Raw genomic sequence first — 20641 nt, forward strand, 5'->3', positions numbered from 1 at the left:
GCAGGGCGGCATCAGAGCTGCCCTCTGACCTGGTGCGGGGGGCACTTACAGAACTTGGTCCCCGGTCGCCGACCCCGGGCAGCTCAGCTCCTTGTGAATGAGGCGGATCAGGAACTGCACCCAAAACGAAGAGGAGAGGCCGTTACTGTCCGCAGGGAGCCTGTGTCGGGCGAACCGGCCGCGCCCTGGGAAGCCCAGCCACGTGGGGAGCAGGGGGGCTCCTTCTGGACATAAAGGGCTCAGAGGCCCACAGGGCAGCGGGAGCCTGAGGCCCGGGCCCCTGGGTGGGGCTGAGGGCCTGTGAGTCCCGCTGAGGCCGCGCATCTAGAGGTAAGGCCATTAGGACAGATTTCAGCCTAAAACCTTCCGGATCAAGATAGCCTTGAAATGAAATGAGTCCGATCATAAAATATCCAGATTGGAAACAGAGAGTAAAGACAAGGTGGCCCATGATCACGGAGACACTGGGTGGGGGTACTGGAGAGCCGCACGCCGGACTCTGAAAGCCAGGGGACCACCTCCTGGGCCCGGCACCCGGAGGCTGACCAGGCTGTCTTTGGAGCAGCCGAGTTTCATCTGGAAGCTTCTGGGGGGAGCACTTGGCTCCATTGGGACCTTTGCTCGCAGCCCCCGCAGCCACTGTGGGGGTAACCCAGGGACAGCTCTGCCTCACCTGCCACCTTTCCCTCGAGCTCCTTTACACACTCACGGGGCCGAGTCAGTCTAGAGCCAGACCAGTGACAAAGCGCCCCTCCGGGTAGCTGGTTTGCTGGTTTGCGGCTGTGGATCTGGTCTTTCTGCAGCCGGACGCCAGCCCCACAGGAGGCTCCCTTTCGAGGCAGCAGGTGCCCTCAGGCCCAGGAGGGCCCAGTGGGCTGACAGCGGCCCAGCACAGGTTAAAACCCACACAGCCCCACAGGACCCAGCCTCAGGCCAGAGCTCGAGGAGGCGGGGACACGCATCGTCCTCGGGCTCAAGTTTCAAGGAGGAGCCCAGGAGCCCTCTTAGACGGGGTTCAGGCTAGAGAGAACAGCTGTGTCCCCCAGAGAAGTGCAGTCGGCTGCTGTGCTCCGTCCTGTGCATGTACAGTTAGGGGAAGCGGGGAACGCGTCAGGTGCTAAGTATGGGGCTGGCGGCGACAGTGACACTTCTGCTGAACAAGCTGACCCTGGAGTCTGAGCCTCTGGCCCACTAGCATCAGGCTGCTCGGCCGGAGCTGGCAGCTGAGTGATACACGTCCCACCAAGTGCCACGTGTGAAGGGTTAGCAGGAGGAGCCCAGGGTTCTGCTAAGCAGATCACAGGAGGGAAGAGGGGAGAAAATGACCAGTGTTTTGCGTGGCATGAAATACACTGCAGTAGCGACGAACCTGCAGATCAAAGGTCATATGCCAGCGTGTGACCACGTGCTGTGTCTGCAGGCAGGACCAGCCATCCGGCGCCCCCGAGACACGGGTCTGCAGGGGTAAGCCTACGCATGTGACGGCATGGCCACCAGGCGCTGGTCATGCTCCACGGACAGTCCCGCAGGTGCCTGGGTCTGACCCCACGGGTGACCCGCCCGAGTTGTTGGGGTTCCCAGTCTGACTTGGGAGGCGCAACTGGTCTCTGACCAGCAGACCGGAGAGGTATGTCTGGTGTTTGTGCCGCTCCCAACTCCTCCCCAGGTGTGGGACGGCCCCTCTCCTCACACCTCTTCGTCTGGGTCTCTTTCACCTAACCCGGACAGCCGGTTGTTATTCTCCTGCCGGGTATTTTCACATTCCCTTCCTGTCCTTCCTGAACTGTGACGTGTCACGTGTGCTGTCCACTCTGCGAGCCCCGCGGCTGGCAGGCCGGCGCAGGCCATTCACAGACCCGTTTGGACGTGTGCACCCACCCGGGATCCCCCCCCACAGCCCTGCTTTTCATTCCCACAAACTGTCAGCTATTTTGTCATCAACCGAGCCCCATCCCCATCTCCAGACCCCCCCACCCAGGGACTCTGAGCAGACCCGTCGGGTCCATCCTGTCCTTGGTCTCTCTCTAATGCTGCCCACCGCCTCCCTCTCTGTGCTGCTCCCCAGGGCTTCCTGCTGTCCCCACGAACTCCGTTCCTTCTCCGACATCTTCCGTAGCATCTCGTATGCTCATTTTACATCTATCTGATCCTGTCTTCTTGGACCAACATGCCAGTGCTGCCTAATAAGCTGCCCACTGGAGCCCTCGAGGGTCCTGGTGTCCAGCTCCCCCTGGTGCAGGCCCAACACCCCATCTCCTCTCCCTGGGGGGCCCAACCCCTGGACCCTCCATTTCTGAGACTGACGACTGGCCCAGCTGCTCCAGCCAGAGCCTTAGCACTTATTTATGCTGCCTGGGTTTGGGGCCTGCGGCTACCCTCCCTTTCCTCAGGGTTGGCTGGGCTTTTAAAAGGAAGCGTGGTACGTATTCCCCGGCATTGGTGAGGGAGAGTTTCCAGTCTCTGAACAGCCCTACGGATGGAAGTCTCCTTGCCACTTAGGTCAAGTGATGTGGGGACTTAACTAAAACCCTAGAACAAATCCTCTGAGGAATAGCCTATGAGTTTCTGTATGAAACGGGGAGCTGTGTAATAGCCCCAAAATCAAAATACAGGACTTTCATTGGCTCGACAGAGCTGATATTTCCAAACTCTGAAGTCATTCTCCTCAGGCGTTTTCTGGTGAAGCAACAGGAGGCGCCTGGCCCCAGGTCAGGGTCTCTGTGCACATCAGCCACTCTCAGGTGTGCGCTGCATGCCTCTGGCTTGTGCCTGCTCCTTCTATCCTGCAGCACCCCTGGGTCTTAGTGCAGCTGCCCAGAGAGTTGGGGCTGCCAACAGAAGCACCAGGTGCCTGCACCCGCAGCCTCTGCTCCTTCTTTCTCATCCCTCTGGGTGCTGGGAGTCGGCTACTTTCCTAGGGGGCTGCTGGATGCAGGAGAAGTGCTGGGGCGACAGGGATCACTTGGTAGGTGGGTTTCAGCTTGCTGTCTCCCCCAGTCCCCTGGATAATCCTGTCTTGGGGGCTGTTGTCATGCCCATTTAACCAATGTGGAGCTGCAGAACAAAGTGGGTGGACGCACACCCACCCACAGACGACAGGGCTGGGGTCCCACACAAGGGCGCCCCTTGCTCTGTGTGTCACTACCATGCTGCCTGAAGCTGCAGAGCCACGGTCAGGCCTGCGTCTGCTCTGACGTTAGTTCAGACAACGTTTTGTTCAGATCCCAAAGAGGAACCACGAGCGCTCAGGGCAGTCAGGCTCTGCCGCAGGCCAAGCCTCCCTGAGGACAGTGGGTCCCCGGGAAGCAGCACCACCAGTGTTCAGACAACAACCAGGGAGACTTACCAGTAAGGCACAGGCGTCAGCAAACATCAGCATGTAGAACACGTTGTTCCATCCAGACGGGGACAGGAGCCCGGCCAGCAGGGGGCCCAGGGCTGCTCCTGAAAGGGGCAAAGGGACACATGTGAGCCGTGTGAGGAAGACTCTGGAAGGTGGCTGACTGGAGTACCCAGGCCCCATTGAGTACAGACCGGTGCTTAAGGTTAAAGAAACACATTGAAACCACAAAAACCCAGGCTGCTGGAGGTAGAAAGCTCACAAATACCCAGTACCGTGCGGGCGTGGCTGGGAAACCTCTTTCTGGAAGCAAATCTAGAAATATGTTCTGACCTTAAAACATTCATCCTTCTGATCCAACAATACCAATTAAAGACTTTATTAAAGAAATCAATCTAATGCACAACCTTAGATATGATTATGTTACGAAACGTGTACTTGGTAAAACATGAGTAAGGCTTGCAGGTGCTGATACTGCATCAGCGCTAACGCCCTCGTTCTGATAATCAGGTGCTGTGCTTGCACCGCGGGATCCTTTGTCTTTACAGAACGCTCACTGAATACACAGTTCCTGGCCAAGTGGCAGCATGTCCCTAATTTGCCCCTAAGTGGTTTGGGGGAAAAATATGCACATACACTTTTCTTATGTGTACGTGTAACGTGTGTTACAAGTATGTGTGTGTGTGCACAAAAAAAGATGAAGATGTGTAGGATATACGAATCTTCTATTTGTGCAACTTTCCTGTAAGTCTAAAATTATGTCAAAATGATTTTTGAGACACTATCAAGATGAAAGAAAGCAAATATTCTTCAAAATGCCCAAAGATATCCAAGAATGTGGCAGCAGTTTGGGTATTTATTGTCCTAAGAGTGACAGTGAAAGATTATGGCCCGTGCATAGGATGGGTCGTTGTTTCGGCATGGTAAGAAGTATGAAGAATTTACACCCACTTATCCTGACACTTAACCCTGAGAGGTAGGAGTTCTGGGGTCTTTGCCACTTAGTACGTACTGATGTGGTCCCAAGTGTTAACAAGGAGCCCTTACTACTTTTACACCTGAGAAGTGCTTGCGTGTGTTTTAAGTCTCAGAGGAGCTCTCAGGTGCACACAGTACACTGCTCACGTGTGCTTATCTGGGCACATCCCAGCACCACAGAATGGGCCACAAATGAATTTAACAACTTATAAGCCCACAAAGAGAAGGGCAGATGGGAGAAGGACCATTCTAGGGAGGATGGACTTTCAAGGGCACAACAAGGGCATGGGCTCCACTCTTCTTGCTCAGAGAGAGACGGCCAGAGGACTCCTTGTTCACAGGCAGGCCTGTCCACGCACACGAGGCAAGGGGGTGGGGGTGGAAGGAGAGGGAAGGTGGGCAGCGGTGAGAATTTCTTATAATGAACCATTAGGTCCGTCCCTCCACTCTTGATTCCAGGTTTCTCCTCCTCAACATCACTCCAGGGACCCCCACTCCAGCCACCAATGCTCACAGGACAGCAGCCCCTCAGCCTGGAAATTGTGAACCAGAGGCACTGGGCTCGGGGATTCGGGTGGAGATGAGGCAGCAACCGAGTCAGGGGACGGAGGGAAGGCCACCACTTCCACCAAGCAGGTGCCCACCCTCCCACGTGATGGCTGGTATGCTGGTGTGAGGCTCACACCCCAGCAGGCACTGAGGGGGGTTTCCTCCTCCAGATTCCAGGTGGATCCCACGACTGTGAAGACCAGTGTTGACACGCCATCCCACGCAGAAAGGGTTTCTAATAAGTGCTTGGTGGCTCATTCTTAAATACGAATCTGTGAAGGGCTGGCCACATTCATCTGTGTCTGAAAAGAGCCGCACACAAGCGGGGACGAGGGGAAACCACAGGAAATAAACAAACCAGGGAGGAGAAAATACTCAGGAAATTGTAACACCTTCGGAGAACTGTTAGAAAATTAAGTTGAACCATATGATATTCTCACGTTTACACCCAAAAACCAGTATCACCAATTTCACGATTCAATCTAACACAAGCTGCACCCAAGAAATAAGGATGGGATGCACCAGGCTTTTCCTCTCCCACAACACCCTGTGCTTGCTCTTCCTTTCCGGCCAGGCCCCACAGAATGGCTCCTACAAAGAAGAGTGGCAAGGAGGGCCGTCATTGAGGCAGTGACCAGAGAACACACCATCAATGTTCACAAGTGCATCCCTGGAATGGTTTCAGGAAGTGTGCCCCCTGTGCCCCCAGGCAAAGAGATCCAGAAATTCGCCATGAAGGAGAGGTGAGCCCCACAGGTGCACAGTGACACCAGGCTCAACTAAGCTGTCTGAGCCAAAGGAATAAGGAATGTTCCATACTGTATCCACATGCGGTTGTCCAGAAAATGTAACATGGATGAAGACTTTCCTTTTTTTTTTTTAATATTATTTATGATAGTCACAGAGAGAGAGAGAGAGGCAGAGACACAGGCAGAGGGAGAAGCAGGCTCCACGCACCGGGAGCCCGACGTGGGATTCGATCCCGGGTCTCCAGGATCGTGCCCTGGGCCAAAGGCAGGCGCCAAACCGCTGCGCCACCCAGGGATCCCGGATGAAGACTTTCCAAGCAAGCTCTCTACATTGGTTACCTACGTTGCTGTCACCGCTTTCAAAAATCAACAGTTAGTCTGGAGGAGAACTAACTGCTGATTGTCAAATAACGGCACAAAATTGCAAAATAAAGATACCCAAAACAAAACAAAAACAAAAACCCCACAAAAGTGTGATGCACTGCGGGGGCAGAAAAACACTAATGTGTGAGAACCAAAGTGAAGGTTGGAAAGTAAAGTCAAGAACATCTCTGAGAAAGCAGAGAAAAGAGAAAAAGACAGTAAAGAAGGGAAAAAGAAAGAAAAAAAATCGAAGGATTGACCCAGAAAGGTTAACATCTGACTAATCAGTTTTCCAGGAATTAAAACCAGGCAGCAGTAGGGGAGCCTCGTCAAAGAAAATACAGAGCACAATTCTGCAGAGAGGAAGGGCATGTGTCTCCGGGTGGGGTGGGCCCCCGGGCTCTGGGCACAGAGGATGAAGAAGGCGCCCAGGGGTTCCCGGGGGAAGCAGGCGGAGCGCAGAAACGAAGGCTGGGAGAGGGCGACAATGGCCTTCTCAACGGAGACCACGGAAGCTACAAGACACTGGAATCCTGAGGAAAAAGGACTTTCAGCCTGGGATTCATATCCGCAAGTTAGAGCAGGATCCAGACCTCGAAGACTCCCAGCCCCCAAGCTCCACCTCCCATGAGCTACTACTCAGGAAGCCACTGGAAGTCTCCTCCACCTAAGAGGGGCAGACACGGAGCTAGAAGATGGGTCCTATGTGGGCACATGGTGGAAGGGGTCACAGGATTTGGGGGAAGAGGCTCTGGGGTGAGGTGCGGGAGCAATGGGGCCAGTGAGTCCCTCACTGCTGATGGTTGGAAGGGGGTGATGGGAAACAAAGGAGCAAGCATGACAGCAAAAAGCATATTTCTTGGCTCAGAGTGAGCACAGCTAACACCACGCGAGGCACTGAGGAGGATGGGGAAGGGGAGCGGGCACAAGTGCCGAGCCCCAGCCTCCTTCCTAGGAGGACGGCAGACGGTGTCAGGCCGGGGACGGAGGCTTGTCGACTCGTATGCAAGTCAGACCAGAGGGAACAGCCGACTGACTGCTTCCAGGACTGACATTTTACATAATTAGCTCGCAGGGCTACCTGGTCTCGAAAGTTACATCACGTTTTACTTTGATAAAATGAAAATTAGCTGGAAAGAACTCAGGGCTCTATGTAGCTGCTCCGTGTAGGACATACAGACACGACAAGCCTCGTGTCCACAGGGAGGTGACTCCAAGCACCCTGGGAACGCACCTAACAGGTGGAGCGCGTCACTGGAACTGCATGGCCCGAGTGAGCTGCAAGACGACACTGGCTTGTTTACTATGAGCTGAGCTTTGCCTGTGTCAAAACCAGAATTTATGACACCGAGCAAATGAGTCCAGGTGAACGCTCCGTGGGCAAGGTATTTGCGGACTGGTGTGCATTTCAGCTCGAGCCGGTCCTTCTTCTGTTCAGCGTGGGCAGCACGTACGGAGAGAAATGGCAGAGGGGCAGCCTGCTCCATCGCCGCTGCTTCCGGGGGCCCGCGGGCTGGCAAAGCTGCAGGTGCCCCGTGGCCCCAGGCGCAGGTGCCCCGCGGCCAGCGCGCTGAAGGTCAGTGGCCAGGTTGGAGGTGGTTCCCCTCTGCTGCCCTTCGTGGGGGGACGGTGCTCAGAGCTGTACCTTGGTTTCTACTGGAGTCTCAGACGCGTTCTCCATCCTCAGCTGGGCACCTCCGCTCCCTCTTGTTTTGCGAAGAATATCAGGAAAGATGTGGTTTTCCACCTAACTCAATCGCCCTCCTTGTAAACCGTCACCCTCTGCTATCAAACAGCTCTCGGGGCTGCTGCAGGGGTGCAAGTGAGCTTAAAAACGGCTTCATGGTGGCAGTTGGGCTGATGTCCTCTGAGGACAGAAGGTGGTTCAAAGTCACAGGGCTCCTGAGAACTGAGCTCCACCCAGAAGCGTCCGGACTTCTGCCTGCATGTGCCCCAGCCGTGCTACGTGACGGCTCCTGTGCTGTCTCGTACACACCTGCCTCGGGCCCAGCACCACCTCCCTTTCTCTGGACGTATCCCCAGCCCCCAAGAGGTGCCCCAGGAGGGGAATGTCTCACTTTAAACATTAGAGAGTGGCTTCTAACACTGCCCCCCAAATTCAAAGTCACCCCCAATCCAAAGATTGCAAAAGAGGCTCAGGCCTGGCCCCCTTACAACGGTGACCTTGCCTAGTGCATTTTAGAACAAGCAGCATCTGTCACACGAAGCAAGCTGGGAGCCCTTGGGAATGGCGGCCAGGGCGTGGTGGGGCTCCTGTGACCCAGAGGTGGGTGGCTCTGTCCCAGCGAGGTGTGGGGAGCTGTGCGAGCTGCGGGGAGCCCAGGCCCCTCTGAGCTGGCCCTTCCCAGTGAACTCAGCAGCCTGGACAGAGGCAGCCTGGCCCCAGCTGCCATCCTGGGGGTCCGAGCAGCCAGGCATTTCGGTTCACACTCCTCTACTGAGTGAGCGCTATGTTCCAGGTGCTTCTCCATGCTGGGATGTCAGCAGAGCACAGAGCAGAGACTCCTGACCTGCAGCAGCTTCTGTTCAGGTCCACGTAGCAGACACGCAGAACGTGCTGTGGAGACGAGACACCAGGGAAGAGGCGCCTGGAGTGTGGGTGACGTGGGTCCGCCTTCCAGACAGCCGAGAGTTCTCACGGAGAGGGTGGTGTGATACCTGAGCCAGGACTCCAAGGGCCAGGCAGGAAGTTCCCCGAGGGGCGCTCCTCGGGCCCAGGACACAGCCTGTGCAAGGGCCCTGCACAGGCACACACTGGTGTTTGTGAGCAGCAGCAGGGAGGCCATGTGGCTCTGGAGAGCGGCGGGAAGGACTTCAGATTCTCCATCAGTAAGACAGCAGAGGGCGTCCAGGAGTGGACGGTGGCGGTCTCTATCCTGCTAGCACACAGGGCCACGGGCACCACTGAGAGAAACCTCAGCTTCCCACAGTGCTGCAGGACGCCCCAGGTGCCAGGCTCAGGGGGAACTGTGTTCTTATGGAGCCGCCTGAGTCTGGTAAGGGCTTGGTTCTACTGCTATGAGGTTGGCCCTCCCCACCTGGCTTGCCCTCTCTCACCATCGCCCTGTTGCAGGAGTCTGGGGCAGCAGGTGACCTGGGCTGCAGCCCAACATCCTCCCAGGCAGCCATGGGTGCCACACCAGCCAACCTCCTGAGCTTCAGCTTCCCACATCTGGAGAGGGACCAGAATAGGATCACAGGCGCCGAGTGCAGGGCAGGGGCCCTGGCAGGGAGCGGTCACAGGGACGTGCTCCTTGCACGAAGGCTCAAGTAAGGTCAAGAAGGTTGCCCTCAGCCTTCTAACTTGCCAGTAAGAACACACTTGTCACTGTATCAGTTCCCATCTGCCTGTCTCTGAGTGAAGGACTTGCTTATTGTGCCACCTTTCTTTCCTCCAGAATATGCTACTGAATGCACTTCAAGAACTCTAACGAGGGGCACCTGATCGGCTCAGTCGGTTAAGCCTCCAACTCCTGGTTTCAGCTCTGGTCATGATCTCATGGGTCCTGGGATCGAGGCCCCATCGGGCTCCCTGCTCAGTGGGAGACTACTTCCTCTCTCGGTCCCTCTCCCTGGTAGTGCTTTCTCTTAAAATAATAAATAAATAAATAAATAAATAAATAAATAAATAACCCCCCCCAAAACGAGCCTCTTAAAAAAAAAGGAACCATAATGAGGCTGATAACATCTGAATCTTGTATGCCTGGGGACCTATCAGTGTTCCTGCCCTTTGTGTTTGGTTAAGATCCTGTCCATCTTGAAATGGGAGTGATAAACAGGGGACCAGCGGCCCATGGGCCGACAGGTGGCTTAGGTGAAAGCCCGAGCACGTGTTCTTTCATGCAGAGGCAGAGCACTGCCGAGTCCCGTCTGTCCTTCCTCTGGAGCCATCCGACCAGCGGACAGACGCCTACGTGGCCACTTCCCCCAGATGTGTGCGTGCTTTCCACCTGCTCATATTTTACAAAGGCCAGTCAATCCCTTATTTATAAATTTATAAAAAAAAAACTTATTTATAAAGTTTATTCGTCTTATAAATATGCCGTTTATCTGTTTGTGAATGGGGACTGAACTTTTTGGATACTGAAGCCGATCTGAATATTGTATTTTGGAATCATGTTTTTCTACCTGAAATCTTAAAAATCTGGTTGATGAAAATTCTATAATGTGCCGGAAATGTTATGGTTGCATCACGGTGAGCCGGTGTTCTGCTACGCAGGGTCTAGCCCCTCCACTGAACGTGGGGATGCTGTCCTCACCCTCCCACCCACGGCCCTCACCCCTTGGCCGCACATACGAGCTCTCCTGCGGTCTGTGCACACGCCATGGTTTGGTCTTAGAAAAGATCGGGTTTTCACAGTAACAACATCTAGCGCTTCTTTTTACATTAAGTGATCTAAACTTGTCAGTAACAATTACCTGAACTCTGTGGCAAGTACATTAATCAAATTGCCCTTAGCTGGTTTTTATAATAACTTATTAATATAAATTAGCAACTCCACTGAAATACTAACTGAACCCTAAATAATTATGAATACTATATTTTTTCTATTAGTAAAAACTATTAGTATTATTAAGCACATGTAAGTACCATATTCATGATGTGAGTTTTCTACTTTGTCAAGTTAGATTTCACATATTTATTATGTATGAAGATTAAATTTTGAATTAAGTCCCCTTTGTAAAATTAACTAAGAAAAGGGAGTTTCTGTAAGTCTTCATTACATTTTCTTTCCCCGTGTCTGTAGAGAATTGTCACGTGGCAGCTGCTCTTTCTTCTGAACTCTGCCATTTTTAAGACTCTGATGCCCAAATCCTGTATCAACCTTTGTGTTTTTAAGTTACAGTGTTGAATTCATTTGTGGACAAAAAAGATATTATAATTATATGATTATACCATCCAACTAAAAGTAATCTTTGAAAGATTCAACAAAAATCTTTTTTTTTTTAAATTTCCTTATTATTTGTTTGTTTATTTTCATTATTTATTTTTAAAGTAAGCTTTACTCCCAACATGGAGCTTGAACTCACAACCCTGAGATCAAGAGTTGCTCTACTAAGCCAGCCAGGTGCTCCAAAAACCTTTTTATTTTTTTTATTTTTTTTATTTTTAGAATAAGCACTATAACAATACTGTAGAGTGTTTCAATGCAGGAAAAAAAAAAAAAAAAAAAAAAGATCAGTCAGTGCTGTATTACCAAAGCAACTGAAATCCTTGGCATCTGTAAATGAGGATGTGACAATGTGGTTTCCCTTTAACCACAATTAACCTCTTAGAGCTAAAAATATCCACTCACCTACAGAGCCAGTCCCGTCAATGATGGCGGTCACAGTGGCGAGGGCGTGGGAGTTTCCCTTGAGACTTTTGTGTGTGCCCTAGAAGAGAGCAAAGAGCAAACGTGAGCAAAGAGCAAACCTCTTGCACCATCAGTGAGAAACAAGCCTGTGCCTCCTTACAGCAATTTACTCGAATAACTTGGCAAAGCAATTCAAAGCATGGGGTGTTTTCCATCCAAAAGATTAAACTCTGCTCCATTCCAAACTTACTTTGGAAAGATACACAAAGTTTAAGGGTTTTCAACAGTAAGATATCATCAGAAATATCTGTCCAAACATATTCTGCTTTAAAGAACTCTCAGAATGTTCCCTTAAGCAAATATTTACTCACAGCACACCACACTAGCCAATGTGGAAGATAAAGACACAGATGACACTCGTCCCTGTCCCTGAGCCGTGCCAGCATCAACGCCCACTTCCACATTCCCGTGAGGGGCTTTCCGTGACAACATGCCAGATGGCTCTGCAGTACCCGAAAACCAGTTCACGGCAAATGCCAGAGACGATGGGGAAGAGGGCAGGCCCCAAGGGACTGATGTGAGGGTCACCAAGTCCTAAATGACAACCCATCAGGAGCTCTGGTTCTCAAAAAGCAATACATGTAAGCTTGAGAGAAAGCAGCACACACTGAGGGCAATAAAAGAAAACTATTAACGGGAGATACAGTGCTTGGAAGCCTAAAACTACACAAATAAACCCAGGCCTGTAACGACAGATGCTCGTGTGTGTGTACACAGAAGTATACAAAATAAAGCGCACACACAAAGTGATAATCACCTGTAAGCCACATTTTCTGGAGTCTCTGTTGTCTGATCCCATGGGGCAGATTAGGGGTCTGGTGTGGGGCCTTCTAGAATTTTCTGTGCCTCGTGCAAACAGGAGTGTGGGGACTCCCTCAGCACAAATGGGGGGCCCGCTGCTGGAGGTCTGAGGCCCGGTGGACTCCCCGGCACCCCTCCCTCTGCTCCTCTCTGCTGACCTGTCAGGGCAGGGCCACTGGCTGTCTTGGGTGTGAAAGGGCCTGGGTGCTGAGGACTGAGCCGCTGGGCAGGTGCCCTGCCCTGAGAGGAGGGGTATAAGAAGTAGGGGGCAGGTGCGGGGCCCACCGTGGTGTGGGGTCTGCAGCCACACGGGCTGGCCGTGGTTTCCCAGCAGGAGAATGAGTGAGTGGTTGGAGAATTCTGGGTCTGGTTCTGGGAGGACTCGAGAGAGGTGCAGGAGGAAAGCCACGTCCCTGCAGGCCAGGAAAGTTCCAGGGGCCTCAGGAGCCCGTCGGGGAGGCCAGACCAGAGGCCTGAGGAGGTGGCCACCCTGCCTACGAGACTACAAGCCACCTCTGGGGGACTGCTTATGAATTTAAACGAACTTTTAATTTTAGAGTAATCCTGGGTGCACAGACGCGCCCTACACCCACCTTCCCTGGGTCGCAGTGGACGTCGCTGGCTCTATCTGCCACAATTAAGGCCCTGCATGGACGCGCTAGGATTACTTATCATGTGGGTTCTTATCTAACGTCTACTTTGGTCTCTTTCTGTCCAGGACACCACACGATGTGTGGCCATCACATCCCCTTGGGCTCCCTCTGGCTGTGACAGTCCTCATACGTCCCCAGTTTCTGATGATGCCAAAGCCTGGACCGGGATGTCCCTGCGCTGGGAGGTGTGGGATGCTCTGCTCATGATGACACTGGGCTGGGGGTCCGGGAGGGAGGCCACAGGTGACATGCCATCTCCGTGGGACATGTCCTGGGTGCATGCTGTCACACGCTCTGTCACTGTCGGCGCTGACCTTGGTTCCCTAGCAGGGGTGTTTATCAGGTCTCTCCTGTAGACCTTGAGAGACCTCTCCCCTTGAGAGGAAGTCGCTGTGCGTAGCCCACACCTAAGGAGAGTGAGGTGTGTTCCCTTCTCCGAGGATAGAGTACCCATAGAAATTCTTCTATGGAGGGGATTTGTATCTTTTCTCCCATTTATTTAGGGAAAAGACTTTTCAAAGAGGATTTTGTATCTTGGAGCCTGGTTCCCTAGAGACAGTGGCATCTGATGACTGTGTCAACTGACCCTCATGTCAGGTGGATGTGGGTGGCCCTGCCTCCAAGGGGTCCAAGGCCACCTTGTCAGCAGCCCCTTCCTTCGGGAAGAGTAGGTCAGTGGTCCCCGTGGAGCCCAAGGCCGACCAGCAGGGGGCCAAGCACAGAGGGCGGCGGCTAGAGGGCGGAGCCGACCCCACTGGGGCTCAGATCTGGGCCCCCAGGGCGGGCTTGGGGGTGCATGTTCGCCAGCCCCTGGGGTTAGGCAAGGGTAGCACCACAGGCTGGCTTCTGACCTGGGGCCTCACATGAACCCCCTCCCCTGGGCTCAGCACCGTCGTGGATGAACGGAGGGGGCAGCGCCGCTCTGCACTGGCTTCAGAAGACCCTTAAAAGCATGGCTATCAGTCACAGGCAGAAAGCTGCTTCTAGACACTGTTTTACTAAGAGTGACCACCTCTGTCGAGAACGGCAAAGATGACCTGCGCCTGCCTCGGCTCGGTGCCGAGACGGGCGGCCACTCACCAGGTCGGCGGAGACGGCGGTCGTGATCAGGGCATATGGCCCGCTGACCAGGGCCCCGCTGAGCAGCAGCATGGCTGTGGGAACCAGAAACCAGAAGGACAGATTTAGTAGCAAACAGTGGCCTCTGGGAGAGCCCCCGTGGCCTCAGCCACCCGTCAGGGAGCAGCCTGGTGCCACGCATGGGTGGGGAGTGGTGACCGCTGGGCCATGCATGGTGAGCATCTTCCTTTAAACCTGCCTGGGTATGTGTGGAAGTCCTGTCACACTCCCCCGAAGGCTCTGGACGGGTCTGGAGGACCTGGTACTACTCCCATTTCCTTGACCCTCAATGGGGGGCAGCTGTCGATGCCCTGGGAACGAGCAGAACCCCCGTGTCCTGAGCATGGATGTGCCCTGGGGGTGCCAGTGCTACCCGTCATCATGCCGGCTGGGTGCTAACACCAGCCACAGCCTTCTCTGCCGCAGGGAGGGCTCTCTCAGTGCCCGCTGGTGGCAGCCCCTGTGGGGAACCCGGAGACCCAGCCCAGCTCCCGAGGACAGGAGAACACGCTGATTTCTGGAATGCATGCTTTCTACACCGTCCTCCAGGCTCACTCTCCTAACCTAGCCTCTGGTTTACTCTGTGCAGAAGCTTCTGGACCCACGGGTCACAGGAAACCCCATGGTCCTCGCATCAGCAACCTGCTTTCTGGATAACTTCTAACGGGATCCCACACAGCCTGCTTCCTTCCCAATCGGCGCTGCCAGCTTGTTAAGACAGAAACAATATTTACCCAGTGTCAGAGCCATAATCGGATAGTGCTGCTTGCAGGACGTTAAAAATACCCCTCCAGTGTCATGCAACTGCTCTCAGAATGGCAGCTGACGGATGCCAGCTGGGAGCCCATCCCCTGCCCGGCCTGTCCTCACCCGCCAAGGGTGTGGGACTTGGGCTGCTGCGGCCCTGCCCGCTGCCTGCCGGGGGCACGTGGCTCCTCTGAGGGCCTCCTCCTGGCCCCGGGGCAGGTGGCCTGTGCTCTCAGACCTGCGTATGGGCAGGCCTCACTGTGGGCGCAGGCGTCCCACCAGGGGAGGGACACGGGACTATTTTAGCCATGCCATATGCTCAGTGACACTAGCCAAGTGCCTCTGTGTTGATGTTTTACTTTGTTTCATCAAGCTGTGTAGATGAGCACCGAGTATGGAAGAAGGAAGGCCTCACGGACTCACCGATAGTGGCTTCTAGGCCCATTTTGCTGATGGTGGAGAATATGTAGAGCTACCACGGGTGTAAAAAGAGAGAACTGGTTACTACAGGAAGCTGAAGACTGCCCAGGAGGCTGTCCTTCTGAGAAGCCAGGCCGGGGGTTCTCAGGCAGCCAACCCCAGAGTGAAGATGCCCTGGAGTCCCCAGCCTCCTGCCCCCCCATGCAGGTTCTGGTGGCACCTCCCACTCTCCGGGGGGGTGGACGGCTGATGGATGGGGCCGGGGGTGGGGTGGCTCTCCCCGGGCTCACTCTGAATGGCCGTCCCCCTCCCCGAACAGATGTAGCTGCTCAAGGAGGTCCTGCGCTGGGGCCACACTGACGCTTCTTCAGCAAAGGTTCTATGAGGGTCTGTGTTGGGCTGCGTCCCAGGCTCCAGGGTGCCTGGCAGCTAGGCCTGTTCTGGGGACACAGCGCAGCAGGGTGGCAGACAGGCAGGTGCTTACGATGGGAGACGATGAGTAACTGCATTAGTCCCGCTATTATCATTACTGTTACACAGTACTGATTCGGAAACCTTCACATTCACTCCGTGAGGGGGCACTACTGACACCCTCGTTTCTCTGATGAGGAAACAGGCCCAGAGAGGGAAGGTCACCGGCCCAAGGACATGTGCCATCAAATGCATGAAAAGCTGGAGTACCCCCGCCACAGTGGGCAGGGTCAGCACGGCCTGGGGAGGTGGGGCATCCTAAAGGCTGAGCAGGGCCTATATGGGGAGGACAGGGATGGAGCACCTCACAGGGAGCCAGGGATGAGTGAAGAGGTGGCTCAGCAACATGCTGAGGCCATGGGAGGCATCCGGGGAAGTGGGCTGGGAAGGCCTGGAGGGGTTTGGAGGGGTTCGGAGGCTATGGCCAGCATCCAGAAACCATGAGCCATGAACGTGGCTGAGTTCGGGCCAGATATGACTGTGTTTGCTGGTGGGGATGGTGGCTGCTTCCGGAGACTCGGGGCCCACACAGGGCAGGGGTGCGGCAGGGCTGGGCTCACCGTCGGGGCCGCCAGCAGCAGCATCAGGCCGCAGGTGGAGGCCCTTTTTTCCAGTCGGTCTGAGATCACACCTGCCAGGATCCCACCTGCAATGCAGAGGGGCGAGTCCAGGGCTGCCTGGGTGCCCAGGGCAAGAGCCCACCCAGAGAAAGCAGACTACACAAGACAGCAGCAAGAAGAGAACCCTCTTCTCCACATCCCTGTCCACGTTCACCATGAGCAGGAGGCGCCTCAGTGAACCAGCCTCGTGGGGCTGTGGTCAGAGGTGGGTGACCGGGGGCATCTCCCAGTGAGACAGCAGGGCAAGTCGTGGGTCTGGTTCTAGGCTGGCCCCGAAGCCAAGCCCCTTCACTGCTGGGGCTCTGACATGTGCAGCCTACCCTGAGGCAGGTCCCTGCTTCCTGAGTCAGACCTGGGACAGGGGACGGTGCCCTGGAGTGACGGCCATATGTCCACTCGGGTGATGCAACGTTTTGGGGAACACGTGTCCCTCTCAACAGTAAGGCAGCTGAGAGAGAACACAGGTCCAGGTGCACACCTACCCTTGGCAGTTTCCGTCTAAGTACAACAGGGAGGGAGGGACTCACCGAAGATCCCGCCCACGTCAAACAGGGTGGAGAGCTCCCCGGCTTGCCTGGCATCAAGGTGATCTAACAAAATGACAAGTGTCCCTGTGAGCAAGTCGCAGCAACGTTAAGACCACACGCGGCACTCTTTTGTTTCCCGAGCATGACTTACACAGAGGAGCACCTGAGTTGACTCCACAGTCCACTATGTAGGTGGATGCGCAGAAAAGACGAAAGCCAAACACTCTTTAGCAAAATGAGGATTTGCCTGGCTCAGCCTAATTACCATCCCTCTGGTTCAGTGTCCCCCAGGGGTAGCTGTAGGTTGGGCACAGCACAGAAGGTGCTAGCGCAAAGAACTGCCTGGTGCAAAGGGGCTCTGGCACCACAGGAGTGCCACAGGACCCCGAGGCCCTCGATCTGGAAGGGACTGCGCCTCCTCATACAGCAGAGGAGGAAGCCACGCTGGGCTCTGCGGGGGATTCAGCTTGGCCGGCACAGGAGAAGCGGGCTTTGGGGAGCATCTGGGACCACCGGTCAAATCCAGCCTTTCCTGGTGTCCTCAGTGGCACATTTTTTTGTTTTAATCACTGAGACTGGAAAAGCCAGCAATTCATGACTAGAGTCCTAAAAATGTCACCCCTTCTGCAATCACAGGGAACAGAAGAAAAAAGAAGGTATGATGCTTGTCTACACTGCATGTGGCTTGCCTGCCCTAATGGAGTCACTCGACAGGGAGCAGCTCCTTACTGCCCCCCCTCTGTCCCACAGACTCTGCACCCCTAAGGTCGGGGGGCTCCCCTTACTGCCTCAACTGCTGTCCCTATGAAACTCAGCCTTCTTGCCTCGGGCTTATGGCCACCTCTGCTTGTCCTTACCACCACTGGGAACATGTGGTGTCGGGGCCCAGGGCAGGCTGCCACAAGACAGGCCACTTTGGCATAAAGCTTATCTTGAGTGAAGGAGTGCCTGGGTGGTTGTCAGCTATGCATCCAACTCTTGATTTAGGTTCAGGTCATGATCTCAGGGTTGTGAGATCGAGTCCTGTGTCAGGGTCTGAGCTTGGTGTGGAGTCTGCTGGAGAGTCTCTCTCCCTCTCCCTGCTCTCACTCTCTTTCCATAGAAGCTTCTTGTTGCCTCACTGTCTTTGGAATGCCCCATCTGTGTGGGTTTCCCGTGTGCACACTATTAAATGTGATTTTCTCCTGGCATCTGTCTCATGGTATTTTGATTTTCAGTCTAGCTCAAAGGACCACAGGGCAGGGAAGGCCTCCTCCCTGACAGTGGTCTGCACCCTCTGAACTCACACATTCCAAATCTCCCCTTGTCATCATGTTCTTGGGGACTCCGGTGTCCTTCCCTTCTCCTTGCAGTCCCTGTTTTCTGGGCCCAGAGGCTCCAGGGCCTGCCCTGCCTGTCCGCCCCCAGCCATGGCTGCAGCCTCTGCACTCAAGCATCTTTTAAGAACGGCCGGTGCCAGGCAGCCCGGGTGGCTCAGTGGTTTAGCACGGCCTTCAGCCCAGGGTGTGGTCCCGGAGACCTGGGATCAAGTCCCACATCAGGCTCCCTGCATGGAATGGAGCCTGCTTCTCCCTCTGCCTGTGTCCGTGCCTCTCTCTCTGTGTGTCTCTCATGAATAAATTAAATCTTAAAAAAAAAAAAAGAATGGCCAGTGCCCCTCTCATCTTCCCCTCTGTGTCCCACATAGCACAGGGGTGCACGGTGCTCGTGGGCTGGTATGTTCCAACCTATCTACAGCTTCAGCCACAGCCAGACTTAGGATAAGGCCAGCTGTCAGCTGTCCCTAAAACTAGAGCCCATCTCCAAGGAGCAAGTTCCAGGTCAGATTACTCAGCATTTACAATCTCAGATCCCCGGGCCTCCCCTCCTCATGGGAGGGTGTGACCTGAAGTTCTAGATGGAAATGCAGGCTGCCCCAGATAGGAAGAGCCCCACGGAGCCTGCAGCCACAGCTGGAAAGGAACATGGGGTCCCTAAAGCCCCATCAAGGTTATTATCTGAGTTCTTTTTCTGCCTAAATTTTTCTACTAATCTATACTATAGATTAGTGCACAACTTCCATATCTGAGTTTTCTTTTTGCCCATATTTTTCTACTAATCTACACTGTTTGTTCCAAAATACGTCTCAAATCATCATGCATCACAGGCGCCGTTTCCTTCCCAGACTATAGAAACCGGCACATAAAAGGGAGTCCAGATCATGGCCACTGCACGGACTTCACACCGGTGCTTCCAGCAACAGGTACTCACCCACATTGGTGATGTACAGTGGAAGCCAGAAGAGGAAAGTGTAGCTGACCAACTTGGCAAACAGCAAACACAGAGAGAACTCGATCACACCCTGAAAAAGAGCGAACCAGTCTTTACCCCAAATGTGTACTCAGCAGGTTTACTTATAGGTGCAACAGAATTATGAGTTACTCATTCCCCTAAGAACAGCCGGCACCTCTGGGCTCGTGGCACCTGCAGATGCTGCCGGCAGAGACAGGATGCCGCCCAGGGAAGGGTGAGGACCGGCCCACGGCCACTCCAGCAGCACGTCCTACCTTTGCAGATTGACACACAAAGTCTTGATGTCAGATCAGAGTCCCTAAAAGTACGCACTGATTTGGTTCCCGCACCACGTCGCTCTGGAAACTTAGCGGTTAGAGTTCTCAGAGCATGCCTGGAGGGCCACCTGGTCACCGCGCACTTGGTCCTCTCTCCCCTCTTGCCAGAAACAGCTGCAAACGACGCAGCAGCCAACACACACGGGACAGGCCTTCTGATGGGCCTGCACCCGCGCCCGCAGCCTGCCTGCTCCCCACAAAACCGAGTGCTGGGAAGACTCCAGGGAGAGATGTAGGTCGCAAAAGGGACACCGGGGCCTGCCATCTGACGGTGACTGAGAGAGTCCTGTCTGTGTTCTACTTGAGCTCTACTTTTACAAAGATGTGGCCTCATGGGACAGCCATTCTAGATGTCATTGGGAGGTCTGGGTGAGAAAAGGGGTGTGACACTAAGGGTCACACTGTGTGCACACAGGAACACCCACCAAACTAGGCAGGGAACACAATTCTCAACGTGCGTGATTCTGGAATTACCTGTGTTAGTGTTTCACAGGGGCCAGGCTGGGATGAGCGTGCGCGCAGGGCTGACGGCACGAGGACCACGCACCCGGAGTGGCGCCCACTGCTGTCCTGAGTGACCCCGTGTAATCCCCAGAAGAGTATTACACCAGCCACGGAGCCCCACTGCCCACGAGGCAACAGAGGCTCAGAGTGGCTGACACACTTGCCTGGGACACCCAGCGTGCCAGCGGCAGGGTCAGGTCACGATGCCACTTCAGTCTGCAGCGGTGTGCACCCCACCTTCCACCGAGCAGCGCACGGCAAAGTTACTAGATGTTATTAACAATTTTAAAAGTAGCTTTTGGGGATCCCTGGGTGGCTCAGTGGTTTAGGGCCTGCCTTCAGCCCAGGGTGTGATCCCAGAGTCCTGGGATCGAGTCCTGCATCAGGCTCTCTACATGGAGCCTGCTTCTCCCTCTGCCTGTGTCTCTGCCTCTCTCTCTGTGTGTGTCTCTAACGAATAAATAAAATCTTTTTTTTTTTTTTAAAGTAGCTTTTTATTTAAAAGCAGCCGGTCCACATCCTCAGTGACTCTGGGAGTCCCAGCCTGGCCTTCCACGTTCCCCACTGGCCAGACGCCCAGCTTCATCTGGGTGCTGCCAGTACTTTCTGTTCTCAAGCAGAAGTCTCCGGAGTGCTTTCATTTCTGTGACGTGATTCTAAGGTCCTGGGTGTACTGTTTGTGTTTCTAGCCTCACCCAGTCGCCAAAGGGCCTCTGGGCCTGCGCTCCCTCTGCCCTTTCTCTGCGAGGGCCCGCACCCGTGGGGCCGCTCTCCTCATGTGAGAGATCTGCAGCAGCTCCTTGCATGTCCCAC

General features: G+C 54.5%; 1 protein-coding gene across 7 annotated transcripts in view; it reads right to left on the minus strand.

The window, feature by feature from the left end:
* The window catches only part of SLC37A1 (solute carrier family 37 member 1), an 80223-nt gene that overhangs the window by 1388 nt on the left and 58194 nt on the right, over positions 1–20641 (minus strand). For all 7 annotated transcript variants that reach the window (XM_072739746.1, XM_072739744.1, XM_072739747.1 and 4 more), the window contains 8 exons: positions 18966–19056; positions 16716–16778; positions 16129–16214; positions 15101–15149; positions 13892–13965; positions 11298–11376; positions 3347–3444; positions 50–114 (listed from right to left, as the gene is read on the minus strand). In XM_072739746.1, coding sequence (XP_072595847.1) covers positions 50–114; positions 3347–3444; positions 11298–11376; positions 13892–13965; positions 15101–15149; positions 16129–16214; positions 16716–16778; positions 18966–19056 — 605 coding nt within the window. The remainder of the gene's footprint in view (positions 1–49; positions 115–3346; positions 3445–11297; positions 11377–13891; positions 13966–15100; positions 15150–16128; positions 16215–16715; positions 16779–18965; positions 19057–20641) is intronic.

The sequence above is a fragment of the Vulpes vulpes genome, chromosome 15, assembly GCF_048418805.1.
Source record: "Vulpes vulpes isolate BD-2025 chromosome 15, VulVul3, whole genome shotgun sequence".
NCBI lineage: Eukaryota > Metazoa > Chordata > Mammalia > Carnivora > Canidae > Vulpes > Vulpes vulpes.